General features: G+C 35.6%; 1 protein-coding gene across 1 annotated transcript in view; it reads left to right on the top strand.

Moving 5' to 3' along the window:
• Positions 1-10,741, top strand: part of LOC107688950 (tensin-1-like) — a 257,974-nt gene that overhangs the window by 237,484 nt on the left and 9,749 nt on the right. Inside the window, exons 21-26 of the mRNA XM_016486798.1 lie at positions 1,551-1,646; positions 3,848-3,865; positions 4,134-4,302; positions 5,197-6,248; positions 8,499-8,585; positions 9,879-10,007. Coding sequence (XP_016342284.1) covers positions 1,551-1,646; positions 3,848-3,865; positions 4,134-4,302; positions 5,197-6,248; positions 8,499-8,585; positions 9,879-10,007 — 1,551 coding nt within the window. The remainder of the gene's footprint in view (positions 1-1,550; positions 1,647-3,847; positions 3,866-4,133; positions 4,303-5,196; positions 6,249-8,498; positions 8,586-9,878; positions 10,008-10,741) is intronic.

The following is a 10,741-nucleotide window of genomic DNA, read 5'->3' as shown; positions in this document are numbered from 1 at the left end:
CCCCACACATTTTGGGTGCAATATGTATTGTATTATGCATTATGCTCTGACACATTTCAGGATGCAACAATACACAAAATTGATTATGCAAATTGAATTAGTGCAATTTTATAAACACAAAACTCTCGCTGTCTTCAAGCGTGCTGCTTTCCACAGCTCTGCATCCACATCACCATTAATTTTCCTCATTTGTGTTTTCACACCAGTCTTGTTTTGCTGGGCACCACTGTTTATTTGTTGTTTTTGAATCACTCGTCCTGTTGTTCATAGCAATCGTTGTGTAGTGAGGTCTTGAATGTTTTCAATGTGACATTTTTGAGATCTGTTCAGCTGAGGTGTATTCTGTCTGCATGATCTGTCTTGTTTTCGTTCTTTTGACTGGGCACCGTTACAGCGAGTGTTAATCACGTCATTAACTCTTTTAAAGAGGTACTTGCACGGCCTTGCTACAGAGCATGAGACATTAGCTCATTCCCCAGCCATGTCACATACTAAAATAGCCACCTCAGTCTGATGTCTTTAAAAGCTCAGTGTGTATCACGATAGTCACTCAAAGGCTCTTGGTCTGGAAGTTGGTCTCTTTCATAAGATTGTCAAATGCTGACGCCTTGAAGATGGAAGTGGTACACACTGATCTGTATTATAAGGGCTAAGGACCAAAAACATACTTTGTGCAAGTACGCAAATGCAGATGTGAATGCTTGGCCAATGCATTGCAAGTGCACCATCATATTGAACATGATTTGCTCAAACGGTAACAAACCTCAGTACTCAAGGGGGTGATAGAGTTACCTTCAATTGTCTGTGCCATTAAACCAGATGTGTGTTGGATTATTCAAGTGGTTTGCTAAAAACATATCAAGACCACTATATACAGTAGCACCCCTTGCAGCATTGCATAATGCATTATGAATTGCAGTCTGACACATTTTGGAAATAGGGCTGTTTAATTTAATACAGTTCATTAACCAGCCAATATTAACACATTTAATCATGCTCTCTGACTCGTAACAGCATATTAAAATGATTTTTTTATATGCTAATTCCATATGTGATCTGTCCAATGGAATTTTTTAACTCAACTGGCAAATGGATAAAGAAAAGCAATTTGTAAAAAAAAAATATTTAGGTTTTTAATGCTTTGTTTCAATTTAAATGTTTTATTGTTCAATTTAATATTTAAAAAAAAAATATTTCAGTTTAATTGACTATTTTAAAAAGTTATTTATTTAATTTTTAAAATAAAAACATTGATTTGATTCCTTTATTTATTTATATTTAAGTGGCTCTCCTAGTCCTTCATAATGAAAAAGGCAGAACAGAACGAGTCGGTTATGCGGAATGCGTTCTTGCATTCAAAAACAGCTTGATGGAGCGTAACAAAATTAATTCTGTTATTTTTTTAATTGATTGACAACCCTGTTCCGATTTCAGCAATACATGAAATTAAGCTTGCCAAGCTACAAGCATTTGCCTTGATGTACTTGCTTAAAGTATGTTTTAAGTTGATATCACTGAATTGTATCTTTCTGTGTTCTGTGTCGCTTTAGGTCGATCTCCTCCAGGACTGGCTAAAACACCACTGTCCTTCCTGGGCTTGAAGCCCCACAACCCTGCTGAGATACTGCTCAACCAGACAGGCTCAGGTGAGGCTTTGCACGCATATACAGTGAAATGCACATTAAGACACACGTGGTCTTTTGGCTTTGGTCTGAGCCACTCCATGCTGTGCTCCATATAGGGAGCTCAAATACATCTTGTGTGGGCCATATATCAAAATAACCTTTAATTTCTCCCTCTCAATTGTTTCCCTTTCTCAGAGCCACTCCATGCTGTGCTCCATATAGGGAGCTCAAATACATCTTGTGGGCCATATATCAAAATAACCTTTAATTTCTCCCTCTCAAGTGTTTCCCTTTCTCCTTTTCTACTCTCTTGAGCAGTGAGCTCATATGTATTTTTAAATGGATTGGTGTTTTCTTTTCATATGCAGTTATATTGGGATCATTTTACTGTGGTCTTTTAATGTGTGTGTGTAACTGTGGGAGAGAGTGAAAGGTTTTGTTCCAAAACCCAGTGAGCTGCCTAACTAGGTAGCATTTATGTGAACATTGACACAGAAGGTCACGTTATTATGCAGCTTTCTAAGATAGCACAGTGGCCAAATTCTAAAGCATTAGTTTCAGATTGGGAATATTTTGTAATTTTCTTTTTTGGGAACAAATATATTACTTTTGATATTTTTACAATTTAAAATAACTTTTTTTTTTTTTTTTATATATATTTTAAACTGTAGTTTATTCCTGTGATGCAAAGCTGAATTTTCAGCATCATTACTCCAGTCTTCAGTGTCACATGATTCTTCAGAAATCATTCTAATATGCTGATTTGCTGCTCAAGAAACTTTCTTTTTGTTATTAATGTAGAAAACAGTTGTGTTTTTTTTTGTGGAAACTGTGATACATTTTTTAACAATTTGCGATATACATATCTTTGCTGTCACTTTTGATCAATTTATTGTGTCCTTGCTGAATTAAAAAACAAAACAAAAAAATCTATCTGACCTTTTTTTTTTTTTTTTCAACAGCAGCATATTCCATACAGAAAAGCCAATCCAACAAATTTCTAGTGGAAAATGTCAATTTAAGATGGCTCAGTTTAGTTTAATATAATTAAAAATTGACTATTTTATATATTTGTATTCTTATTAGAGTGTCATGTTATCTTAACACCATGCTAATACAAACTCAATTAAAATATTATATTCAGTGTTGCTACACATGTAGAGCACTCCAAATCGGTCACTTATGAGGATGTTGTCTTAGAAAGTAGCTCCCTATGTAGGCAGTAGACAAGACAGCTCACTAGTTTTTGTAACAGAGATGTTTTTTAAGCTGATTTATTACCCGTTCTCTTTGTCCCAAGGATTTATTTAATGCTTGATGATATGATGATTTTTAAACTTGATATTAGCAAATTTTCTTTTAATGCAAGCAGCATTTTACAATGTCTTCAAGGGTGAACCACATGAAAACAAGTCCACATTACTTTTCCTTTATCATTTCTTATTTCTTTCTTCGATTTTCGGGGTGATATATGACCTGGTCTTGTCTCAGCAGGTTTGGTGAAATTCACCCTCAGAGGCCAGTGGGTGTAAACTATCTCTTTAGTTTGGAACAAGTTCTCATGCACGGCTGATTTTAGCGTTGCTCCGCAGGGAGTTAATTTGAGGCCTGCCAAAACACAAGAGCCATACATACAGTACACACACTAACATGATTACGAGATGATGTGTCACAGGGGCCTCATTGTCTTACTATAGTTAGCTTAAATGAAGTCATGTGCTTTTTGAAGATAAGGGATGTAACTTTGGGTATTTTAATCTGCACTGGGGCCTGCTGGTATTTGGAGCAACAAAAATGCGAATGAAGATTACATTGTGTTTCCTTTGTTTGTGTTTCCCTTTTTTGCTCTCTTAAAAGTAATAATTCACGCAAATGTGCAAATGCTCTCTTTGTTTTTGCACACTTGTGTCATTACAATTAATTTTCACTTCAGTAAAATACAAAAGGAGACAACGCGCAAGTCATATAGACCACTTTTACATTTTTTAAGGGTGCTTTTTTCCTTTTTTATAAATAACCTTCCACTTTCCTTGTATGGAAAACAAACAGGATGTGTTTTTGTGATTATGGAAGAAAATAATATTGGTTTAAGAATGAATAAAGCTGTTATCGTTACTTGTTTTTTCATGCTTATGTTGGCAATTATCCCTTCTTCTCCCCGTCTCTTTGAACTTCTACAATTTCTGTTTTATGATTTTGTTCTTCTGCTGTTTGGAAAACAGAGAGTGAGGATGAGGAAGGTTAGAATGTACAAGATTTAGAATTACAATGTTACGTCCAAACCACGTCATCTTCTGGTTGATTTTTATCATCTTACACATCACGGTCGTCTCCATTCTCATTTTCAACTCATTTTATCCTATTCACTTGTGACCTTAATGATGTTTCTACAAGATTCAGGGTCAGATGTAAAACAGTATTTATATATTATCTTAGTTTTGACTTTTGTTTTGACTCTTCTAAACTCTTGTGCTCACAGGTATTTCTCTCTTTGTTTCTTTTATTCAGAGCCTTGTAGCTATGTGGAGTCTGTGGCCAAAGCAGCTGCAGGTGGGCCGCCAGTGTCGCCTGTGTCTCCAACATATGACAGCAACAGCTTAGCACATCCTGTCGGGCCGTCCCATGCCTACAACGCTCCTCTTTCCTCCAGCAGCCCCATTCAGAGCCCAGATGCAGTGTAAGTGGCCACTACCCTCATGTTTCATACAGTTTTATTTGAGTATTATTTATATACTATTATAGTATAGTAATATTATATATGTTATATATTTTGAATTAACTTTTATTTTTATATATTCAGTTTTCTTTTTAATTTTAGTTAAAATTTTAGTTTTTATTTTTATTTTGTGTTTCTTTTGTCATTTTGGTTTTATTGAACTTTATTTTTATATCAGTTTTAATTTTAGTAATTTTATGACTTTAACTTGTATTTATGTATTATTCTAGTTAGTTGTCAAAGCAATATCTTTAATTTTAGTTTAATTTAATATTTATTTTATTTTATTTTATTATTTTATTTACTTTCGAAAGCATTTTTTAATAGTTTCACACACTGGTTTCCTACCGGAATATCCAGATTTTGAGTAGCACCATAAATTTGGTCCTCTTTGCAACTTATTTTGGTGAAGATCAGCCTACATAGGAAGAGATTGCTTTATCAACGTGTAAAATTATCAACCGTTTCGTTTTGGTTTTCTAAGGCATTTTTATAAATCCATGTTACAATAATAGATTGTCACAGAAAAAAAAAGAATAAATAATAACCAAACAATAATTTAATGAACGAATGATGTAAATGCTAATAGGTTTTCGTTATCCACATTAAGCTACATGTAGTTAAATGCAACCTCTGTTAAAAATTTGCATTTTTATGGGTATGTGAGATCAAATCTTTTTGATCACACTATAAATGCATCAGAATGCAAAATGCAATCTGGCTAAAAAGTGTACTGTCCGTATACTAATCCGTGTACTGTCTGTTTACAAATGTTTGTTAATGTCAGACATAAAGCAGCCCATATTAACTTATCTTTCATAATCCTTCTCGTTCTCTTGTTTTGTCCTCTTTCAGTGAAAGCACATTGACTGATAGCGGGGTTGGGTTGAATTCTCTGTCCCAGGCTGCTGTCGACTCTGTCCTTCACTCCCAGCCCTCTGAAAGCACATACCAAACACCCACACCCTCTTACCCCACCTCCAGCAGCATGTTGGGTGGCTACATCACCCCTGATATCAGGCCCACTCTGCCAGAGACCGTGCAAAATAACGCCACCACCATCCAGTCACTCGCCGGAAGCCCTGGCACAAGACACCAAGCCATCCTGCCCGACGTGATGTCCGCTCCCGGTCTCCAGCCCAGACTACCTAATCAGGACATCCTCGTTCTGGGCCGACAACCGACCCCGACCAATGGTCATCTGCCTGGAATGGCCGGTAGTCCCGTGCTAGGAAGACACGCAATGATGTCCCAAGGAACGCAGAGCAGTCCGATGTTGTCTAGACAGTATCCCGTCACCTACGGGACTCAGAGTAGTCCGATTCTCAGCAGACAACCTATGGGACAAGCCATCCAGAGCAGCCCTGTCCTCAACCGACAGGCGTCCCTAAATCAACTAATCATTCTGCCTAACCAAAGCAGCCCGGTGTTGAGTAGACAGCCGTCCATTACCCAACCCAACCAGGGCAGCCCCGTCCTGAGCAGGCAATCCTCACTTACACATCCCAATCAGGGCAGCCCCGTTCTGGGATGCCACCCGTCCCTAACGCAGGGTAGCCCCAGTCTGGACAGGCACCCGATGTACAGTGGCTACACCACTCCAGAAGAGCGGCACGGAGCCCTTTTGCGCCAGAGCAGCTCCTCTGGATACCAGCCGCCATCTACACCTTCTTTCCCAGTCTCCCCGGCTGGATACATAGATGGAGTGGGATTCAGACAGGGCAGTCCTGCCCCCCAACCTCAGCTCCCCGAAAAGAGAAGCATGTCCAGCAGCGATCGTTCCAATGGCGGACTGTCCTACGGAACGCTCAATGGGAAGATGTCCTCCCCAGTTTCCAGTGGCGGCAGCACTCCAAGCGTTCATTTCTTCGACACACTCCCTGATTTCTCCAAACTCAACATGTGTGGTAAGACTTTATTAAAATAAATTCCAGTAGGTATCATTGGAATCAGAAAGCCTTCAAATTCAAATACAGTTAATTCTGAATTAGAATTGGAAACAGGTTGCAGCACTGTGATTTGTACAGCATTGTGGTTTTAACTGTTGTTATCACGATCAAAATGTATGCTACTCTGGAAGACCAATGGTTAATTTGAATAAAACTCAAACAATTTTTACATACATTTAAAAACATAAATTTACATCTGCATCCTAACTCAAGCTACTACTACTGTCAACTCAAGCTACTGTCAAATGTGCATTTCTAAGAGACAAAAACATGTAATATTATTAATATTGCAGCCCACACTGCAAACTGTGCTGAAGATGTGCGTCATCAAAGTCATTATTTAAACAATGTCACTCACTAGAAAATGCAGAAACTAAGAAATTAATTTTTCTATTAAAGGGGTCCTATTATGCTCTTTTACAAAGTCTTGATTTTGTTTTGGGGGTGTACTAGAACAGGCTCTCATACTAGGTTGTTCGAAAAACACATTATTTTTCACATATTTTACATTATTACAACACCTCTCTCTCAGTCTGGCATGAACGGCTCGAATAGTTCCTGTATCAAATGAAGGCCCGCCTTCTGAAATACGAAATATCACAAATCCTGGAAAATATGCGTTTTTGTAGTCCAAACGAGTCGTTCATTGTAGTTTTTGAAAATTGATTTCTGTTAAATAAAATATCTCCTTTTGAAGTGGACTTTGAGCTTTGTAACTTTGCAGATCTTTTTTATGCTCAAACAGCAAAATTACAGACTAACTAAAGTTGAAAAAGTGAAAAAGCATAATAGGACCCCCTTTAAGATATTTAGAATGTTAAGGAAAAATGACTGGAAAAGTGTAAAGAATTCAAAAACTTGAAGTGTTTGTCATGTTCTCACCATAAAGAGTAGTTTAAAACCACAAGCAATGATCTGCTTTCTACAACTTTTACTTAGGAGCAAAAATCTATATTTAAACTTGAAAGAAATAAAGATTTGAAATTTATCGCGATAATTATCGATATCAACTGATAATGAAAACATTTATCGTGATAATTTTTTGGCCATGTTGCCCAGCCCTATTTCTACATATATTTACATTGTTAAATAATAGCCTATACTCACATGGTATTTGGAGTGCTCCACTTTTTTTTTTTTTATATTCATATAAATAATTTATTGATTACTTGATTGTTGTTTTTATTGACAGACAACAATGAAGTCAATGTGCATAAATGTGACCCTGGACCACAAAACCAGACTTAAGTCGCTTGGGAATATTTTTAACAATAGCCAAAAAAAACATTGTATTGGTCAAAATTATCGATTTTAATTTTATGCAAAAAAATCATTAGGATATTAAGTAAAGATCCATGTTCCATGAAGATTAAATTTCCTACCGTAAATATATCAAAACTTAATTTTTGATTAGTAATATGCATTGCTAAGAACTTCATTTGGACAACTTTAAAGGCAATTTTCTCAGTATTTTGATTTTTTTGCACCTTCAGATTCCAGATTTTCAAATAGTTGTATCTCGGCCAAATATTGTCCTATCATAACAAACCATACATCAATGGAAAGCTTATTTATTCAGCTATTATGCATAAATCAAGGAATTGACCCTTATGACTGGTTTTGTGGTCCAGGGTCACAAATACAGCATTGTATATATATAAAAAATAATAATAATTATAATAAAAGTGAGCACCCACTTTTATTATTATTATTATTTATTTTTTTTTACATGTCATGGACTGTATCTTCTTGAATGTCTTCTAGGATTGCACTGAAATTAAGCATATTAATGAAAATTTGTGTCCTTGACACTTTTAGCTTGTATTAACCATATTCTCAGAGCAGTAAGACATTTGAAGCTATGTTGTATTATGGATATATACTCTGCTGCATGTCTAACAAAACCTGTGACTATATTCACATAAATTCAGTCATATTTATTTTAATAAATGACATTGCAGACAGTCTCTGGTTTGGTTCCAGAAACTAAGTGCTATGTTATCTGTGTTTCTGGAATGTGAGAAATGTGTGCTTATTGTAGGTGTTGCTGTCGATAATTAAATAAGATACTGATGATCTTGAGGGTAATTTTAGACAGGTGTGTGTGTGTAAGTGTAGTTTTGAAAGAATAGTGCATTCATTAGCTAAGGCATATTAAACTAATCCCACATTACATCTGCTTAATAAAGTGCACATTTCATTTCCCAGATGGAAGTCCAGAGACCAGGCTGCACGTGAAGTTTGTCCAGGACACGTCCAAGTTCTGGTATAAACCAGATATCTCCAGAGACCAAGGTAAGGATGCAGTATATGTGTGTTCCAGGGTTAATTTATCTATATTCAAACCACCGAATGGAGGCTCATATCTCCTATAAACAGTAAAATGTGTCTCTCGCCACCCTATATGAGGTCAATCGCTGTTTGTCTCCACATCTGGTTCTCCTCTGTGCTCTTATTGGATTAGATCACCTGCGCTGGAGTCCTCTTTAAACGCAAGCACATGCAGTGAAATCACACGTCACTCAACAAGTGTGCTCAGTTAAATCCAGTGAACATCTGCATCTGTTGCTTCATTAACTTGTCTTAACGATAACGAATAAACCTCCTTAGCAATATTTTTTTTTCCTTCACTCACTCCCTATCTCTCTGTGTGTAAAACTGTGGGGTACATTACAGCAATTTATTAACATATTATAGCCTTCACCTTCACATCTGGTGAATAATGATGAGAAAATGTCACATGGTGAAAAATACATTTACATTTATTCATATAGCAGACGTTTTTATCCAAAGCGACTTACATAAAGTAATAAAACAATAATAATAAAAAAATATGGCGAATAACAATAAAAGAAAATGTAATAATATAAAAATGACACACACACAAAACTTATGTATATTTAAACAACTGGTGAATATTATATTATATTATATTATAGAATATATATTTAAACAAACTTCATCTTGTAAATGCTTACATGTGCAGTTTGACAGCCTCCGTCAGTGTTTATGGAATAACATTATTAATATTGCATGATTACCAATATGAAATGCTATAATAAAGGCACATATGCCTCTTGGACATTATTGACAAGCATTATTTGTATCCATTATTTATTATTTACTGAGTTCATGTCAATTTTGACTGACAAAAAGGGGAAAATATTTTATATTTTTAAATATTTTAATATAATATAATAATGGATATAATACTAGACATTTATGACTACTCTTTAAAATTACTCTTGATTATTTAAATATTTATATGAATAATATGAATATATGTATATATGTATTATTTAAGAATAATATATAAACGTTATATTTATATTGTAAATTATTGAAAGAGTGCATATTTTGTTTTGTTAAAGTTAAATGTCCAGTGTTATAGATAGAATCCTTATATATATATATTTGTTATGGTTAATAGTAGTACTTTTGGTGGCACAATAAACAGAACCTGGGATGTCATACATTTTGGATTCATATAGCTTGTCATTGATTATATTTATTTGAATTTTATAAAACTGAAGCTGCCATTATGTTACCAAATAAACTGCCTTTGTGATTTTCTCCTCCTCACTGTAGCGATCAACATGCTGAAAGATCAAGAGCCTGGAGCCTTTGTCATTCGGGACAGTCATTCATTCAGAGGGGCCTACGGCTTGGCCATGAAAGTTGCCTCACCACCTCCGACCCTGCAACCTACAAAGAAAGGTATTTCATGTGCCTCCTCCACGCATGCGGCTAATGCAGATAATCATTTGCCAGATGTATTCCAGACAGGAGATCTGGATCATAATCCTGTTGTGTTCGCAGCAGACAAACACATTCACACACCCAACAACATACACTGAAACACATGTAATGTTTCATGATGAAAACCAAAGACCAAAAAGTGGTTTCCCTGCACTACCTGTCAGAAGATTTAAATACCCTACTTATTCTTTTTACTCTTAATATTATTGCATAGAGCTCTGAAAACATGGATTCTGATCGGTCAGTCGTGGCATTCTGTGGTCACATGTTTTTGTATAATGACACTAAACAGTATAATTGACCACTGTACCAGACAATAATTTAAACAATTCAAAATGTATTTATTTATTTGTGTAGATTTAGTGTATGTCCATTTAATAAATGAATGAATACATATATTTTTATTATATTAATAAATAAATGGACATGAAATACTGTTTTTAAAGGGATAGTTCACCCAAAAATGAAAAGTCTGTCATTAATTACTCACCCTCATGTCGTTTCAAACCCGTAAGACCTTCGTTCATCTTCGGAACACAATATATTTTTGATGGAATCTGAGAGCTGTCTGACCCTGCATAGACCGCAATACAACTGAAATGTTCCCATGTCCAGAAACATAGCAAGGAGATCTGTAAAATAATCCATGTGACATCAGTGGTTCATCCGCAATTATATGAAGCTATGAGAAT

Source organism: Sinocyclocheilus anshuiensis, unplaced genomic scaffold (assembly GCF_001515605.1).
Source record: "Sinocyclocheilus anshuiensis isolate Anshui unplaced genomic scaffold, SAMN03320099.WGS_v1.1 scaffold777, whole genome shotgun sequence".
NCBI classification, from domain to species: domain Eukaryota; kingdom Metazoa; phylum Chordata; class Actinopteri; order Cypriniformes; family Cyprinidae; genus Sinocyclocheilus; species Sinocyclocheilus anshuiensis.
The sequence above is the reverse complement of the archived record's forward strand: the minus strand, read 5'-3'. Positions and strand labels throughout refer to the sequence as shown.